Source organism: Tachypleus tridentatus, chromosome 2, assembly GCF_004210375.1.
Source record: "Tachypleus tridentatus isolate NWPU-2018 chromosome 2, ASM421037v1, whole genome shotgun sequence".
NCBI classification, from domain to species: domain Eukaryota; kingdom Metazoa; phylum Arthropoda; class Merostomata; order Xiphosura; family Limulidae; genus Tachypleus; species Tachypleus tridentatus.
Genome location: NC_134826.1, coordinates 112,647,071 through 112,667,367, shown reverse-complemented (window position 1 = coordinate 112,667,367; position 20,297 = coordinate 112,647,071). Strand labels below are relative to the sequence as shown.

At 33.6% G+C, this 20,297-nt stretch overlaps 1 protein-coding gene across 3 annotated transcripts in view; it reads left to right on the top strand.

Moving 5' to 3' along the window:
- LOC143244864 (uncharacterized) overlaps positions 1 to 20,297 on the top strand; it is a 67,691-nt gene that overhangs the window by 14,803 nt on the left and 32,591 nt on the right. For all 3 annotated transcript variants that reach the window (XM_076490290.1, XM_076490291.1, XM_076490289.1), the window contains exons 4-5: positions 1,705 to 1,838; positions 4,353 to 4,451. In XM_076490290.1, coding sequence (XP_076346405.1) covers positions 1,705 to 1,838; positions 4,353 to 4,451 — 233 coding nt within the window. The remainder of the gene's footprint in view (positions 1 to 1,704; positions 1,839 to 4,352; positions 4,452 to 20,297) is intronic.

Genomic DNA, 20,297 nt, shown 5'->3' with positions numbered 1-20,297 from the left:
AAAATTATTAGCTTCTAGTTTTAAAAAAATCCATTATATTTGTGAAGTTCGTCTATCACATGATTATTGTTTAGTTATCATTTTGTTTCTTTATTGATTGACAATTACCTCGTTGATATGTAGCTAATGTAGCCAACCATATATTACAAAGGGTTGATTGACCTGTATAATAACTACAGACATATGCTAGTACAGGAACGTAGCGTCGCTGATGTAAACCTCAGCGCTACTGGCGCGACATTCCCAACTGTTACACAATGTAATTAATATTAACTTCTGATCAAAGCAAGCCAAGTAGCTAGAGAGAAACTCAAAATCAACTTGACATGCAATATAGCTACTTAACGATATTTTTGGCAGTAATTCTGGATGATTACATCACAGAATTTACCAAAGAAGAATATTTATCTAGCAAAATTATTTTAAAAATACATGGAGGCTCAACGTACACAACATTTAAAAGAAGGTAGTTTTCAGTGATTACCTGGAAAACGGATTTTTTTTTTTTACATCAGAATGCTTATGTCAGTAACCATCTCTCAGGTCTTCCTCCCCTAATCAAAAGTGGTAAGTTTCTCTCAAATAAATATTATGAATAAATAAGAGAATCCTTAAACACACACGCGCGCACAAAAACATTATAATAAAGCTGAGTATATCTAGTGGTGCCTTTAATTTGCTAATAAACAAAAAATTTGAATTTAAAACAAACTTAGAAAAACAAATAAATTCACAAGCTTCCATCCACATTTGCAAATTAACAGCTGTTTTCAAGATGGTCAGAGAAACTGGATTCATATTCGACCACATATCTTTCAAGTTTCCTGATTCAGATGCAAAGTTATTGCTCTCCTCTCCGCCGTAAAACAATAAGTACTTGTTTGGTGCCAGACAATTTGAACATGTATTAGTTTGTAAAGAACAGATATCTGCAACCTAGCTTACTCTACTGTTTGTGATCTAATATTCATTTCAACCTTACGGTTTTTCACAAATGAGGTTTTCATACAGCTTCACGTTTATTAAGACCTCTTAGTGCAGATGTGTATATTATTGTTATCGAGGTAAAATTTACAAATGTGATTACAGCTATATCGATGACAATATCTATATTATATCATTGACTAATTCGTAAACAAATACCCCGATATATATATATTTTTAATATATGTTATAAAGATATTCGTTTTTAACTTTATTACTTTTAGCATTAACAGTGCCAATTTCAAATAACTTCTTAACGTCGTATTGAAACAAGGTGTCTTGTTACAATTTTTTTCACATGGAGTATTTTTGACCAATCAAATACTTGATTTCTACCTGATTCACATGCAGTATCCCATTGCTATTGAGTCATTACTAAAGGAAAATGCAACCACTACTACTTATGCACAGAGTATGATTTTTATAGGCTTTCTGCTACTGTGATACTTTAAGTACACATTCTAAACTACTAACAAGTTACTGCATACTTGTACAATTAATTTGTATTGCATAACGTTTTCTCACCGTTCGATTTTATATTTATTTCAGTATTGTATATTGTAATAAGTGGTAAATACCAACGTATAATAATTCCATAAATTACAGACACCCATAAACCTTAGCACAGAGCAATGTTAGCAGTTTAAAAGACAAAAAGTATGTGCACTAATGGGTTTTTTATATTTTACTTAAATTTGTGATTTTTTCCTTTTGTATTAGAGCTCAGAGCTACACAGTCACCATCCCTAAAACAGTAAGTTGTAAGGGCTGTACAATTCGCCTACTTCGTCAGGCCCGAGAATGGGGAAGGAAGTATTTGTTTTGGAGTTGTGGCGATGTAGATATAGTGCCAGGTACGTAGACGTAAATTATAATCAGTACCATAAATTTTAGAAAACCTGGATGATGCTGTTGACCAATAGGATAAATACGTACCAATAAATATGGGACCTTAACACAAATATTACTTCGATAGAGTAAACTAATGACACTTTTTAATGATTTAACATACAGCTACATAATGGGACATCTGTGCTCTGCCCATTGCAGGTATCTAAATCTGATTTTTAACTTTATCAGCCTCAGATGATAATTTTCGGATAAATATATGTGCACAAAACTAATCAGTACTACATCTATAAAAAATTTTGGAATAAGCTGAAGATGACGCTGTTGTCCAAGTTGCAATTTGAAAGAAAAAAATATTGAAAAGTACTAACAAAACATTTTCACTGATTTTGTTTTTTACAAAAATCCGTACTTAAATTAAAATGTTTCATTCGACCTCATTAAAAAACCGAATATTTGTAGAATTTCTGTAAGTTGACGATAATATTTCGTCTTGGGCATATTAGAAATCTTCTATGGACGTACTTATCTTTCGCAGAAGGTTCCTAAAATGTCCTAAAACATTATTTAAACGTATAATAAAAATATTTTATTATATTTTAATGAATTATTTACTTTATGTTTCATTAAAATAAAAACATTTTTTTTAAAATGTTCCTGAAAATATGCTTTCTATTTTTCCACCATTTTACGGATTTTCTTTATAGTGTAAATAAATATACATCAGCACGGGTCAAATACATAAGTATAACAACAATGGAGTGAATTAGTCATGATGATGTAGTACAAAGTAAGTATGGGTTATATATGTTATCTATATATGCTACTGTAAGTCCGTCGTGTTTGAGAAACTGATAATAGTTATAACGAAAAAGTCATCTGGAGTCATTCTGTTTGTGATGTGGAAAAGTACTTTAAGTACACGGACTTATTCTCTTTCTACAATTAGTTGGGCTAGCTCTCTTCTGGTAAATAATAAATTACATTAAAAGAGGTTTTTTTTTGTTTGGTTTTTTTAATTTCGCACGAAGCTACTCGAGTGCTACCTGTGATAGCTGTCCCTAATTTAGCAGTGTAAGACTAGAGGGAAGGCAGCTAGTCATCACCACCCACCGCCAACGCTTGGACTACTCTTTTACCAACGAATAGTGAGATTGACCGTCACGTTATAACGCCCGCACGGCTGAAAGGGCGAGCATGTTTGGCGCGACGGGGATGCGAACCCGCGACCCTAAGATTACGAGTCGCACGTCTTAACACGCTTGGCCATGCCGGATCATTAAAAGAGGAATGAAACGTTTGCAATGCTTCAAGCTTTACTTATTTCACATTAAATAAGTTGCAACTTGGAAAATAACTATCCAACGAACGCTGTATGTGTATGAGTTTAAACTTTTTCCCATTACTCGTTACAGGAAAGCTTCTTTGTCAAATTTTTCAACCTATTCAATAAACTAATTTACTAGACTGTGGAAAGTGTACTATGCTAAATACGTTGGGATATTTGAAAAAAAAAAGTTTATGGTTTGTGAATATTACAAATTTCATGTCTGAATTCATAATAAAACTGAACATTTTAAAAACTTCATTTATACATCCTTTAGATTAGATTTTCATGGCAACTCATATAAGTTGAAAACTAAGAAATTGTGAACTTTTATTTATTTATTAAGAAAATGGTACAAATAAGATGACATCAGCGCTTTCAGCTAAATAATTTTAAAATTATATGACTATGCATTAACAACTTAATATTTCTTTTCTAAAATGCTTTGCAGATACAGTAAATAATATTTTTGTCTCGACGTTCTTAATCCTTGAATTTTATTTACAGTAGACGTGTTTAATGTGTATACCTAACAGGTTTAGCAGTAAACCTGGAAGGTATATAACACGAAAAATCGTGGTTTTATATGAGCAACGCGCACATTTCAAACAGGCTGATTGCGTGACACTGGAGCTTTAAAACTTTAGTAAATTAAATGGTCAAAATTACTATCAATAACGCCTGAAAAAATGATAAAATAACTTAATTAAAATACTGTTTACTAAACACAGTGAAGCATATATTATCAAATCTTGTAAAGCTGAAATCAAACTGGAAAGAATTAAAATACACTCGTCTAAAATCTATAGCAATAATATTACAATAACTTGTTAGTTTAGTACTAAACTTTTATCAACAGCCTTTGTTGTTGATACTTTATCCATGAACAGGTGGAGAATTTTATTTTCAGCGAAAGTAATTATAATTTATCTTCAAAAATACGTACGTATTGTTCAAAAATTGCCCCAATGACTTTGCAAATATAAAATCTCAACAAATTATTTAAATATTGACATTAATACTTGTAGTAAGTCTCTGTCACTGGAATCATGTTACTCAGTAAAGCTGTTTAAGATACATAATTGAAATTATTGAGGTCATGGTGAGAAAACAACACTCTCTACATCTAGACCTAATGAATTACCAAGACCGATCTACAAAATATTATATTTGAGCTACTTTTATTTTACAGTATCGGAGTTCCAAACAATTTGTTCCGGTAGGGGAAAACTTGAAGAAGGGCATTGTTCTTGCAAAAGATTATATTCTGGAAATGTGTGCCAATACAGAGGTGAGTTTCCTGAATAAATATCATTGTTTACATCAAACCAGAACGCATTTGTTTACGCCTACTTCTTTCAATCTTGTTTTTTTAACATACATTTAAATGTTGTTTATTGTTTATTTAATTTTTGTGTCTTTAACTTAAGAAGTAAAACAAAAAAATCGTATCAAACTAATCAGTCTTACTAAAGATATTCTAATGAGTCATCAAAATATTTATTTCATTAACTTTCACACAAAAATATCAAGTGCTGCGCAATCTTTTAAAGCTTTCCTATAATCGTAATTTTTCCAAAAATTCTAGCTTCTTTGTATCGTATATGACATTGTTAAATAAAATTCAAAATATCCATATAAACCATGCTCTAAAAGCTCTAAGTCCCCAAGTGGTACAGCGGTTTGTCTACGGACTCACATCTTTAAAGACCGGGTTTCGATGCTCGTGGTACCCAGAGCACAGATAGCCGATTGTGTAGCATTGTGCTTAATTCTAAATAGACTAAAATCGACAAACATTTAAATTAGACATACAGACCAGAGTAGTGTTGTTATTTTATCTTGTGATAGATATTAACATAAACAATACGATGACAGTTTACAATCATTTATAGGTTCCATTGTTAGCTTCCATCATAATATAATACGAAGTCAAATCTTGGTGTTTTTTTGTTAAGAACCTCTGGCTATTGAAGGACTCCTTTTCTCATATTATATAGTGTCTTATGATATGCCATGTTTTCAAGGTTGCATTTCAAATGTCCTTTCCTTACTACAAAAATATGCCCCACTGCCTCAAGCTTTGTATACGATTTAGACATATACCAGTATCTGGTGGTGACTCACAATTTAATGGCTTTGGGCCACTCTCCTAAAAACAAACATACAGCCCCCATAATTATCAACTCCAAGCATTTAGAAAGAAACGTACTACGACAATTTTTATTATATTAACCCACTTACTTTTTTAATGAAAAATGTTCGCTGTATTCAATAATATTATAATAATAGAAATCTGGATACAATAATTCTTTTAATATTTGATTTTATCAAAATAAATATTTTGCAGTCTGATTTACAAAAAAGTTAGCATCTATAAGTGATTTATTTACATGAAAACATTGTACGACACGTAATGAAAAACATATTACTATCTTTATGAGATACAAATATAGATAGCAGTTGTTTTCACACATGTCGACAATGCTAATAAGCATTTCATCAATTACTGTTTGTATGGGAGGGAGAAAAAATAAGTCTAGCTAAGATTTTGTACACTGACAAGACTTTTTATGTGGTAGAAGAATCATGATTACTTGTTGAAAAAGTTTGGAGTCAATGTTTTTGTCTCTTAGTTCTAGATATTCTGAAGATGCTACCTTTATGTTTCTTCTTTTTATTACGTGGAACTTCTCTAGCTAGATTCTTAGATCCTTGTGCCTCGTCATTTTTCAGCATTGACAAAATTATTTTCTTGTATGATATCAGATGCTAAATTTATGCTTGATTTAACTGTCTGATTTCCTGATGCTAATTCTTCTTTTGACTCGGGAATGTTCTTTAAATCTCTCTCAACTGTAACTCCTTTGGAATAAATCAAACTTGCATGGGAAGTAACCTTGATGGGTATATGGCCCATGGCCTTCGACGTCAGTAGGAATTTGGTGTGCTGTGGTGAAGATGCTTCCACCAAAATGTCTCTGGAGCGCAGCTTTCTTACTAATTGGGGGAAGCCAGCAAGCTCCTCTAATTCCTACTGAATGAAAAAGGGGGACATTTGCCACAAAGATATCTCAGACAATGAACGCAGAATTGAAAAACAAGGTGTTGAGTCCGACTTTGTTGGTGACTGTATAACAAGCTTCCATACGTGGAAGTTTTCCGATAATCTTTTTTTTCTCTCTTTCATTGTTACTTTTTGTTTATGGATAGGGGTATCCTTAATAAATAGAATACATTTCAGTACCCACTGTCCCCACCTACCACAGAGCCCTACGAGGGGACGCAATGCAATGCCAAACAAGGACATTACAGCAACGCTAGGGATTTGTGAGCACTATCCCCAAACACCAGCAGCAGAGACAATGACCACAACACCTGTTGATAACGTCCAACACTTGTACTTTATTGACCCTAGCCCAAGATCACCCTTCTACAGAAATTCAAGACCAAAGCGGTATATAAGATTTGGGCCCTCAACCATCGGAATGCTATAAAGAGGTCGCCATGTACGGCAAACACGTGAATGGATGTTTAGATCCCAGAGGAGGTAAACTGAAAGTACAGAACCTTATCTGGGAGGTACCCTTACCACATGCAGGAATTCACCTCGAGGGGTTTGTTAAAGAATTATCAGTGTCTTGTTTATTGATATATCATTGAAATAAATCGTTAGTAAGGTCTGACCCAGTATCGGTTTGAAATTCTCAAGATTTTTGACTCTGTTTTAACATTTTTGTGAAATATTTTACATGTATTACATCTTTCTTAGCCGTGAGTAGAACAACTTTAGATATTTAGAAAGCACGTCGGTACGTGAAGAAATACTTAAACTGATTATTAACTTGATTTAAGTGAGAGAGATCCACCAATTCATCCTGCCATTGTTCATCGATCCCTGAAATGAAAACTCGGTTTCACAAAAATTTATACTTTACTAGTTTGTGGAAAGTGTATGTATCCTGTCGACTTAACCAGTCTTTAACCAGAATTAGATTTACGGGCTTACCTAGCACTGCTTTAGATCTAAATAACAAGTGTACACCACCAAAACTAGCAGGATATGTAGAATTATAATAAATAGTTTGTAGAACTTTGTTAGACATAAGCCACACCGTCTACTTTATATTTAATTTTTTACAATCGAATTTGTTTCTAAGAATAGCAATAATTTGACCTTTACGACAGATGATGTTAGTTCTAAGACGACTTAAGACGTTACTGAGTTTGAAAGGCTGACAAAATTCCATGACCCCAGTCAAGACACAAATGAATGAATAATATAATACTACTTTATTTAAAACGATCACATTTATATACAGTACGTTTAAGTCTCTTAACAGGTGTATCATATTTTATATACTTCCATCTCTCCACATTTCCAACAACTTCTTGGGGAATATTCACATTTGATAATCGTTCTGCAAATACAAATTCTTACGCCCGGCATGGCCAGATAACTAAGGTGCTCGACTCCTAATCTGAGGGTCGTGAGTTCGAATCCCCCTCACACCAAACATGCTTGCCCTTTCAGCCGTGGAGACATTATAATATGAGGGTCAATCCCACTATTCGTTGGTAAAAGAGTAGCCCAAGAGTTGGTGGTGGGTGGTGATGACGAGTTGGCTTCCCTCTAGTCTTACACTGCAAAATTAGGCACGGCTAGCGCAGATAGCCCTCGTGTAGCTTTGCGCGAAATTCAAAACAAATAAATTTTTAACGATCATTCCATGTTAGATCACCACTGGAACTATAAAATTTGGTACAATTTCAGCTTTCATTTTTTTATTTCTGAACGGATTTCATGGCTTGTGAATGAAAGGTCTGATGATGTTGTTGCAGTTGGTTTATCATCTTTGCTTTATCGAAGGGTAATGCATTATTTTGTCTGACTGAGTTCATGTCATTATCTGTGAGTTTAATATTTTATGTATACACTTTTTATCAACCTTGGATTCATAAAAAGTATGTACTAGTTCTGCAGGCAAGGAATCTTTCGTTTTGCCATATTTTTATATTCCAGCAGTTTTACCGATAGGTTGTTCTGCCAAACCACCAAATAATGAAAATATTGGTGCTATAACTAACGTAAAAAAACCTCCTATATGTACTGGCAAGTTTCTTTACTTTTTAACAGGTGTTTTCTTGTCAGAAGCAAATCTCACAATAATAACTTGTATCGTCTATGTTACTGCTTTTGTATGTTCATCATGGAACATTGCCCTTTACAACATTTAAAGTACATTCACAAATACTCAAGACAGTCATTTTTAGTTTCGGCAATTATTCCACTAATTTGTTTACGTGTAGCTTCAGGTAATGCATGAGAAACCTTTGATGTTGTTTAATTCTAAGTGTCATGATATGTAAATGTAAAAACACCGGGAGTACAATATATAAAAAAAATATTTCTTGAGACATATTTAGATATAACATCAACTTTTTTAGCAAGAAATGAACATGACATAGTAGATTTTGAAAGTTGGTCAACCTTGAGGCATCCAAATAATTCCAGATTGTAACTAGAAAATTTTCAGCAGACTTGCCAATATCTAGACTTTCTCTCTCTCTCCTTTGTGGGCCTGGTATGGCCAGATGGTTAAGGCACTCGAATTGTAATCCAAGGGTCGCGGATTCGAATCCCCGTCACACCAAAGATGTTCGCCCTTTCAACCTTGTGACGTTATAATATTACGGTCAATCCCACTATTCTTTGGTAAAAGAGTAGCTCAAGAGTTGGCGGTAAGTGATGATGACTAACTGCCTTCCCTCTAGTCTTACACTGTTAAATTAGAAAGATTGTAATGCGACTTACCTTAACCTTATATAGATTATGTTTAAGCGCACTTGGTAACCATCCCCAAGACCCTGTACATGCTTTCTTTTCAGTATATAGACCAAAACGAGGAGTTAGTTCGATGGGATGCAAAAAAAGTATACATGTGGAAGGGTGTTAAAGTCGGGAAAGATATTTAGTGTAAACTAATTGATAGTTATTATTTTCTTCTTTACTGTAAATGGTCTTCATTTTTAACTTTCTTCAAATTTTATTATTATTCATTGTTATAGGAGTGTGAAAAGGACTGAATATATCAGCTATCACACATTTCATTGATAAAAAATTTAATATTTCGCTATTGATAAAATTAAGGATAAATCCTCCGATTTTACAGCAAGACTTTCAGTAACTGCATAAATAATCGTAGTTTTTTGAACCACCACTGACCCACGATGCTATTTAGTGTCCGTTCAGCTTGGAAACTTTTCAAGATAATCTTCTAGAGGCGAATCATTAAATCCTTTTGAAATTTAGACAATAATGTCTTTATCATGATACAAAACAGACGAACTTAATTCTTTGATGTATCATATAATTTCAAACAAGCATGTACTGTTGCGAGCGATGCCAGAAGATGTTGATTGGTTTGATCGTTCTGGGGTGGATATTCATGTTTATATTTCCACTGAAGAGCTATAAGTTATTCATTAATTAAAGTAACATTTATTGCAATTTTGGTGCTACATAGGTAAGTTGTGATTTGTCCCAAGACATCCCCCAAGGATCCAATAAAGAGTTAAAACAGAGTTTTTTTAACTGACCTTCTGTTTCAGAAGTAATACGGAGTAGTAAAGCTTTCTCAGGAATAAAACTTTATATTTAATAAATCCATAATACTTGTTTAAAGTAGAAATATTTGTCATACACGAGGAGTATCTGCGCTAGCTGTCCCTAATTTAGCAGTGTAAGACTAGAGGGACGACATATAATAAATACAACCCAGCACCGACTCTTGTGTGACGAGTTAAAAGAGTTAAAATATAGTTTTGCAACTGACCTTCTGTTTGGATTGAAATTTATGTTTTCAGGGGTCAATTGCAATCCTTCCTTTGCATCATACTGTTCAATACATTCCTGTTTTGATAATGATGTAACACAGTGAGAGAATCCTTCTGATCTTCTCTGTTTTACTTTTAGAAATGTGTCTATATAATTTCAAGAAAATTGCAAGTTTCATACATCTGTATTATCTTGTTGGTACACTCGATTGCTTTTCTCACCTCCTCTGTAAGCCATGTACCGATGAAAGCTCTCTCATCTTCAGAGTGATTACACGTTGGTGATATTCTTAAGTTTACCCACGTTTCACACAGAGGGAAGTTAGTTTCCCGTTACTTCTCAGAGGTAATACTGAGTAATAAAGTTTTCTCAGGAATAAAACTTTATATTTAATAAATCCATAATAATTGTTTAAAGTAGAAATATTTGTCGTACACGAGAAGTTTCTGCGCTAGCTGTTCCTAATTTAGCAGTGTAAGACTAGAGGGAAGACATATAATAAACACAACCCAGCACCGACTCTTGGACTACTCTTTTGGTAACGAATAGTGGAATTAACAGTCACTTATAACGCTCCCACGACTGAAAGAGGCGAGTATGTTTAGTGTGACGGAAATTCGAACCCGTGACCTTGAGATTACAAGTCGATCGCTCTATCACATAGCCATGCTATGTGCAATAGCTGTATAATTTCTATGTAAATAATAATTTACAGAATTCGTCGAATGAATTATGTTATTTGAAAACTATTTTCCTGCCGTTTAAATCATGGACCACACAGTAGTTTACCTCGTGAATTTGTTTCCTGATCTTTCTCAAAATAAAATATATATATATATATTTATTTATTTGACCGATGCTAGAGATCTTTTTTTGTCATGGAGAAAACATAAATGATTGTTTAAAACTTATGATTCACATCCTACACAAGTGCATGCACCACAACGATGACATTCAGGATTACTTTTCTTTTTGTCAATAAGGATAAAACAATTCTTGCACTGATAAAATTTATCACGTAAAGATCGTTCATCTACGTCCCCCAGTGGGGTATCGGTATGTTTGTGAACTTACAAAGCTAGAATCCGGGTTTCGATACCTGTGATAGGCAGGACACAGATAGCCCATTGTTTAGTTTTGTGTTTAATTACAAACAAACAAACAAAATCATTTGTCTACCTGTTATTTGAAATATGTCGATAAAAACATTCGACAGATTTACTAATTCTGTTACAATCAGAACAGACAACAGATTGACCTTTAAGACAGTCATTAAAATAACAAACGACACAGTGCTCTGAACATTAATATTTATTTGAATACTCAAACTATTTATCGCATTTTGAACAGCAGTATATTACCCCGAGGAAACTCTTCTTTGATTTTGTAACGTCAAAATGGTGATCATGATACCATAGAATTTTCTCTGCGCGTGAAGAACCTTCATATGTTACACGGTTAGAAACTACATGTAGTTAAATATTTAAATGACGTTCAAATTTACTAATATATTCTATGCCGCATGGTTCTTCTGGAGCATTAGCCTAATAATGTAATTCTTAGCCATGCAAGTCAGAAATGATCGTCGTTGATCTCTAATACATTTTGGATCCTTTCCGAGAGATGCTAAAGCTAGTACTGATGCTTTAACACAGTAAAGATCGTCGTTGCTGTTAACTGTAGACATAACTGATTATTTTCTTAAGTCAGTCAAGACTGATATTTGATAATTTGTAACTTCAATTTTGAATGAGTCATCTTATGGTATATCTTTTTTTTTTACTCTGATTTAATTTACCAACTATAGATAAAATCATTTCAGGTGCGAAAATATTCTTACGTTACAAGCATGTATTTATTGGTTTGTCAAAATTATTTGAAATACATATTCTTACTTTAGCTTTACTATATATACGTTTAGTTGTATCGTCTAGTATATTTTGAATATTACTTTTGAGAATGTCCATATATTTATGAATCCGCATTTTTTAGGATTAAAAGAAATACAGTAACTCGTAGAAGCTTCGTTATACTTTTTAAATCTCCCACTTACAGAATTTGTAACGATAAATTATTCGTCATTCTTGTGAGGACGTTTAGTAAATAGCTGTAAAAGAAAGAGAATATTACTAAATGTAATTTTTAAACGAAAATAATTTCAGATATGTAAATTATATATAAGTTTTAAAACTTACCTCGTTAGACAATCTCTTGACACCTCGAAAAGTTTGTTTATCTTAGTCAGTCTGTGTCTGTAAAATAAAAAAGTAAATGATATAATTTTTTGTATAGAAATCCATGATTAATCAATAAATAGTACGAAAACAACTAACATTAGTAAGAGATTCGGTATCTTTAAAAGATAGAAGCCACAGAAGAAAGTAAATTCCACCTAATTATTGGCTCATATTTTTCTCTCATTCGTCGATATTTTCACTGCTGAGCGATAATGGAATCATTTATTATATGAATATACATTTTTGTGACAGTATTTATGTAGCTCAGAAATTTATTTAAAATAGATCTATAACGGTGTTGGTTTAGAAATATATTCAAAAATCATATTTACATAAACTGAGTTGTCACTGGTAGAACTATGAATAAAGTATTAGTATAAATGTTGAATTCAAAGTAATTGTAGACTGACTAACAACTTTTTATATGTAGTCAAGTTAGCAGGTTTAACTGGGTATTGTGAAATAGATTTTGTCAACTTGGAAGTGACCTTTGTCATCATGTCAATGCCCGGTTCAATGCAGCGTTATGTTTCAAAACTGTTTCATAAAGTTATAGTTTCTCGATGACGTCTAGGCTGTTGAAGAAATATTAAGCGAGCAAGAAACTGGTAAAAACAAACATTTTGTAAAATGGAAAAGATATTGTCATATATTTAGTAACTCGATTGATCAAAAAGATCTGACTCACCTGCCTTCATAAACTGCTGTGTATAACACAATTTCTCGTATTCAACTTGGACTAATTTGTATGTAACGTTACCTAGCGACAGTTCTATAAATTATTTTGATAATAACACTCATCTTCCGAGATCTATTAACTTTGATGGTTCGTGGAAAGAGGTCTTGGTCGAATCACGCTATCCACATAGTTGGCATGACGTGGCTGATGGTACAAGATGGATATAATAATTTTCAGGTTCTCACTCTGTTGCCATAATAAGTTATATTAGACCAGATTATTACAAAAAAAAACAACAACATAAGAGTAAATTAGAAATTTAAAATAAGTGGAAGATATACTTCCTAAATCCAACAATGAACGTATATTTATTTACAATTCATTCACCCTAAAAGTAACCGCGAAGGTAAATGATGGAACCTTTATAACACTCGATCTTGTAGTATCGGCTATACTAGGATTTAATAATAATCACATGATAATGTAGCCCAATGCAATATAGCTCCATATAATCTTAATATGCATAGTGGATTTTATTCACCCTCTATTTTCTCAGATATTGTGGAACCCAATATTGTTGGTGATGCACATATACTACAGGTATGAAATGTTCAAATTAAAGGCCAAGGTGGAGACATTATCACTGAAACCTGTGTCTAAACAAAATTGTTAAAGCTATAGAGATTGATATAAAGGATGATATTGGTCGAACTATTTCATTTGAACAATGAAGAATGAACGTAACACTCCACCTTCACAGCCATGAAAGTTCGTTACAGTCAAGAATCACACATCTATGATGCATTTTACCATTACCAAGTGGGAAACGGTTTACCTTATACTGCTAGTCAATAGCAACGAAGACATGTATTGGGAGATGTTTTAAAAAACATACAGTAAAACTGTATGTTTTACTGTATCATTTCTGATAAAGGAACATTAGCCTTAGAAAAATAGACAGTTAAATCAAGTATAAATTTAGCGTCTGATGTCATACAGGGAAATGATTTTGTCAGTGCTGGAAAATGACGAGACACAAGGATCTAAGAATCTGGCGAGAGAAGTTATACATAATATAAATAATAAATATAAAATAAGCATTTTCAGAATGCCTAGAGCTAGGAGACGAAGAAAATCCACTCTAGGCTTTTTCAACAAGTAATCATGGCTCTCCTGCCACATGAAAAGTCTCATCAATGTGCAAAATCTGAGCATACTCATTTTCTCTCCATCCCATACAAACAGCAATTGAGGAAGGTAATTGGACTGAATATTATTTTCTATCTTCAATGACCGACAGAGGACCTTTCGAGTTTTCTATATCAGGATCAAGAGACGGACATTCAGATCCAGCCCTATCATATTTTCATGTAAAGGGAAAGATTATCAAGCCTGACGGTACTGATATTATAAAAAATGAAGTTACATCAGCACCTGTAAACTTGTTGCTTCGTTTTCTATTTTCTCAAGTCGATGTACACCTCAATGATAAACTAATATCTTCATCTCATAAACTTTATACATATAAGACTTGCATAAAAACTTTAGTGTGTTATAATAATGATGAAACTGAAAGAAGTCATTTGACATCGTCCATGTGGATAAAAGATACAGCAAGTTACTTTGACGATTTCAATTTTAATGATGGTGAGAATGATGAAATATAAGATCAGTACATAGATATACGTGGTAATAAAACAGTCGACATGAGCAGCTGTATACATACATTCAGATATATTTTATAGAACATGTTCTCACCTAATGGTGTAAGTTTAAAACACTAACTCATATAATGTAAATATTCGTTTTCTATTATGTCAAATGATGAATGTTGATTCAAAATTGTACTACAACATGTTTTTATATTTGCTAGAAAAGTCATGATGAGCCCATCATTCGTTCTGGCATATACTGAAACATTTGAAAAAGGAATAGCTAAGTATCTTTTGAAATATGTAATGTAATGTTTAAATATTTCTCAATTCTCCAGAGAAACGTACAAGCATCTATTGATATTGATTAAGTTAAGCACCTAAACATCTTGTTGTAGGATGTGTTAATAACGTAGCATTTAATGGATCTTGGGAAAAAAATCCATACAATTTCAAACATTACAATATCAATTTCATGGCAGTCAACACGTATTGAAAACAGATACTCCATCGACCTTTGTAATCATATTTTGAAGTTGAGCTGTATGCATTAAGCTATGAAACATTGTTTGGTGGAACTGGAAACAATTTTACGATCAAAGAATTGTTATTGGGATGATATACACCCTTTGCCTCTGATCTTTCACACATATATCTGCTGGAAATTCTTTCTTTAACTTGCTAAAAAGGAAAATTTAGTAATTGAAATACGTTTTGGTTGTGCTTTACCTAACACTATGGACGTTCTATCATATGAATAATTTCATTCAGTTCTAGAAAGTGATGAGTCTAGCTTGATTGGTTGCAATTAAGCACAAATTTACACAATAGACTATCTGTGCTCTGCTGCCTATCGAAACCTGGTTTCTTACGATGTGAGTCCACGGACATACCACAGTGCCAGTGGGAACAATCAGTCTAAAAACATCATAACAGATATTTATGAAAATGTGAATACATTGAAAATGTTGAATTTGCGTATAAGAAAAAGTTCGAAGGTGTGTTTGCCACTGATCAACTACCTGACTATGTAGAAAAACAGTTATACATCGTCAAACCGGATCTAAGTTATAAAGCTGGTAGCTACTGGGTTTGTATTTATCTTGATCAAAATGAAAAGTGAGAATATTTTGATTCATCAGGACTACATCTACATAATCTTAATATAAGAAAATTTATCAAGAAAAGTGTCGAACATGGACTTACAACCAAAAAGTACAGCAACGTCCATATCTATCTGTGTGTGAACAATATTGTATGTATTATGCTTATTATCATTGTCGACATGCATGAAAACAAAAATTGTTATTTAATTTGTATCTCATAGAGATAGTAATACGCTTGTTCATGAATTTGTTGTAAAATCTTTTCATGTAAATACATCCTTCATAGATGTGCCTTTTTGCAGATCAGATTATAAACTCTTTATTGTGAGAAAATAAAATATTAAGAAGAAGTATTGTCTCCACATTTATTATAATAATAATATTACTGAATAAATAAATTTTTGTTAAGACATGTTTAAAAACTACAGTGTGGTACTCTTATGTAACCATTCAAATGGCGGCAGCAATATGGCCTTGTTAACAACTTTTGGAACTATGATATTATGTACAAACATATTCTCTACTATGCGACGTAATCATCCATCATGGCGGCATAATAACGCCGCTCTAACGTCACGTCATTTGGTGACAACCTTTGGCATCGTTGTCGCTTATCATTGTGACCCAGCAACGCATCCCTAACAATACGCTTTCTGATGACAACGTTTGGAACTATGGCCCCGTGATCTTCGATAACTAACATCAACCCTCTCAACTTCCGTATTCATGTGTCGTGTCGTGACGTCACTTCCTCTTGTGAAGTGAGGCCCTTCCTACTTCTGTCACTAGAATAGTATCCATACTTGACCTTCAAGCTGTCATTTCCTTATTCGGGTTGAATGAACAGAAGCCCATCTACCACGAAAATTACTTTGCCTGACAAGCTGGTCATTATCATAAACACCTAAAAAGTTCTACTCAAGAACTGTGATTTCATGAGTAGCATACCACCAACTGGGTCATTCAGCTGTCCAAGTGACGCCTATACCATAACAGAAATATCGCTGTATTTTGATTTGGCTTACAGATGATTCAACGAAAATTACCCAAGGATAGTCGGCAAACAATACTATTCAATACATGGGAAATCTGCAAAATATTGGTGTCCAAAAAGGCAGCAGTTTGTGAGGGTACCATGAGATACTTGATACTCATAGTGTATACGATATTACCCAAAATAAGAAGTGGCTTTCATCTAATTACTCTTTCATTGTAACATGGGTTATGAAGATAAATCCTCATGGTGTTGGAGTACACTTCACCTGTCATAGTAGCATTCCTTTTTCACAATACACACACAAAAAGTCAATTTCGTTGGGTTCAGGCTTTCTTATCTTACAGAAGCTGTTTGACGACATCATTAGAACTTTGTTACCATTATCCCCTGCAACAACGGTAATGAAAATACCTGATGATTTCTTACGAAGTTAAATTGTCCTTCTAACATAAAACTATGTGACATCCAGAAAATACCTTTAACAGATATCCTTCATTCGTAGCATGGTTTTGTGTATTCAGTGACTTTCAAGCTGCTCCAGTTCTTCAGAATAATTTTCATATGACGATATGGAAAAGGTTGATTTATACTCTTAGATGTGTCTGTTTAATTATTGGTAAGATGGATGAACTTATGTTATCTGATTACTAAAGTGGTACATGCTTCCTATAAACTGAACATTATATAACCACAACATTTAACTTCCCAGTTGTGAAGCAGTAAGACTGAAAGTTTATAGCACAAAAAACTTCTGTTCGGCATCCATGTTAAGTACAGCATATATAATATATTGCGCAGTTTTGAGTTTAAACATAAAAGAAAGAAAAAAATGACATGCACTCTCCGGAAACAATGCAATCACGATAAACGCACTCTACATATATGGTACAATATCCATTGCTCTTTATAAATGTAATATACTTATACCTTCTCTTTACCACATACTCAGTGTGATTGACTCTTTATTTTTAGCTAATGTACACACTCAATAAAAAAGGTAACTTATTTTCAGCTATGATACACATATATTCCATAAAGGGTACATTCTTTATTTCCGGAATACATTCTCCGAAAGTGCTAGTATTTCTGTGCCCACTATTTGGTCTCTTTAAATGGTACTTTGCTTTTAGTGATGACAAACGCTATCTACATAAGGTAGACACATACCATGTACAAACGGTTGAGTACAGCCTTAATACCTGCTATGTTTAAGTAATAGACTATAACAACATTAAACGATATGTATAAATGGTAGAGAAATATCATACACGCTGCAAATAAAAGTATAGAGTATGGTCATGGTGTACGTTATCAATAAACAGTAGACTACAGTCACAGCACATGCTGTATATAAAAACGTAGAGTATAGCCATGATACAAAATACATATAAAAATGTAGAGTACAACAATGGTACACGATTGTATAAACCAATAGCACACAAGCACATGGTATTCATAAACAGTTGAGTAGAATCACAGTACATGGTATGTGTAAGGAGTGTAATACAACAGTACAGCCACAGTACACGCTGTATATAAACAGTGGACTAAATTAACAGTACATGCTATGTATAAATGGTACAATAAAGCAATATAGCCACAGTGTACGCTATGTTTTAACAGCAGACTACAACCATCATACAACGTTTGTGTCATACCGGCAAATTCCTTCTACCCAGGATACACGATGTTTTAAATAGTGAGATTCTTTTTAATTTTGCAATAACTAAGCGAAAACTCTTTAATGAACGCGTCTTTTAATTTTATAAGAAAAGCATGCATACGAGAAATCAGCTATAGTAACTGAAAATCGGAGACAAACCGTCGGACGATTTTAATACAATAATGTTTTTCTCTTTATAAGGTGTTTTTTTAACGCATTGTGAAAAAGTTGTAACTTTCTCCAAAATTCTTTAAACCTCTTTTATACCACAATTTATTTAACTGTAAAGTTAAAACAAAAATATCTCAGAAACAGCATTGTGTAATTTTGATTAACTTTTGACTGGAAAATTATAAAAGCGTATATTATGAATTACCAATAATGTGACGATTTCTGACAAATAAATTTAGTTTTAGCAGACATCGTCAAAATAAAAACTAAACAAACATTAACGTAGCTAGCAAGTATAAAATATAAACATTCAAATAGTCAAAATAAAAAAGCAACTTAAGCACCAATGTGTTTAAAATGTTATGATTTTATAGATATTAGAATTTTTTGACTAAAATATAACTGGATTGTGTAATAAAGAGTTTAGCTTATATTATTTTGCCTTTTTTCTTTCTGTATTTCATCAAAGACGGTCCTGGCATGGCCAGGTGGTTAAGGCACTCGACTCGTAATCTGAGAGTCGCGAGTTCGAATTCCCTTCACATCAAACATACTCGCCTTATAACGTGACGGTTAATCCCACTATTCGTTGATAAAAGAGTAGCCTAAGAGTTGGCGGTGGGTGGTAATGACTAGTTGCCTTCTCTCTAGTCTTACACTGGTAAATCAGGGACGGCTAGTGCAGATATTCCTCCTGTAGCTTTGCGTGAAATTTAAAACAAATCAAACCAATCACCAAAGGCCTTACATGTTTGTGATCTCAAGTGTCTCACTTGTAGTATCAAGTACACAAGTATTTTAACATCAAACGCTAATGGAATTTTCATTACAATTGCATGAAATAAGTTGTAGATGTGTATCAGGTTGTAATTGTGGGTAGTTATCGTAGCTTAAGTGTGTGTGAGAAGCAGTTACTGTGTCTTTTCAGTTAGTATCAGTAGTTCGCTGCGTACGATTACCCATTTTTTTTTGACAAGCATTACAACTGTTAATTTGATTTTATGTAATATACGAGGTCTGTTCAAAAATACGCGGACTGACGTCATAAAACAAAATGTACTTGATTTAGAAGTTACAGGTCTGGGACCCCTTCAAAGTACTCTCCTCCCCAACGCACACACTTATCCCAACGGTGTTTCCACTTGTTGAAACAGTCCTGGTACGCTTCTTTTGTAATGTCATCCAGCTCCTTCGTCGCATTTGCCTTAATCTCAGGAATCGTCTCAAATCTTCTTCCTTTCAAGGGTCTTTTGAGTTTGGGGAACAAGAAAAAATCGCAAGGAGCCAGGTCAGGTGAGTAGGGGGGTGGGGAAGAACAGTGATCGAGTGTTTGGCCAAAAACTCACGAGTTCTGAGGGCTGAATTTCGCAGCAACGCGGTGCATCTTCAATTTTTCGGTCAAAATCTCGTAACAAGATCCAACTGATATCCCACACTCTTCAGCAAGCTCCCTGACAGTCAGACGTCGATTTGCCCACACCAGGGTGTTGATTTTGTCGACGTGTGGGTTGTCAGTTGACGTGGAAGGACGTCCAGGACGCTCATCATCTTCAATGGACTGTCGACCATCCTTAAAACGTTCATGCCACTTGAAACATGCCGTACGATTCATAGCAACATCACCGTAAGCCGTGTTAAGCATAGCAAAAGTTTCAGTCGCAGATTTTCAAAGTTTAACACAAAATTTCACAGCAAGTCGTTGCTCCTTCAGGTCATTCATTCTGAAATCCGCCAAACGAAAAAATCGCACTTCACTTAAAACCGCGTAGCTAATAAACAAATGAAGATATCTGC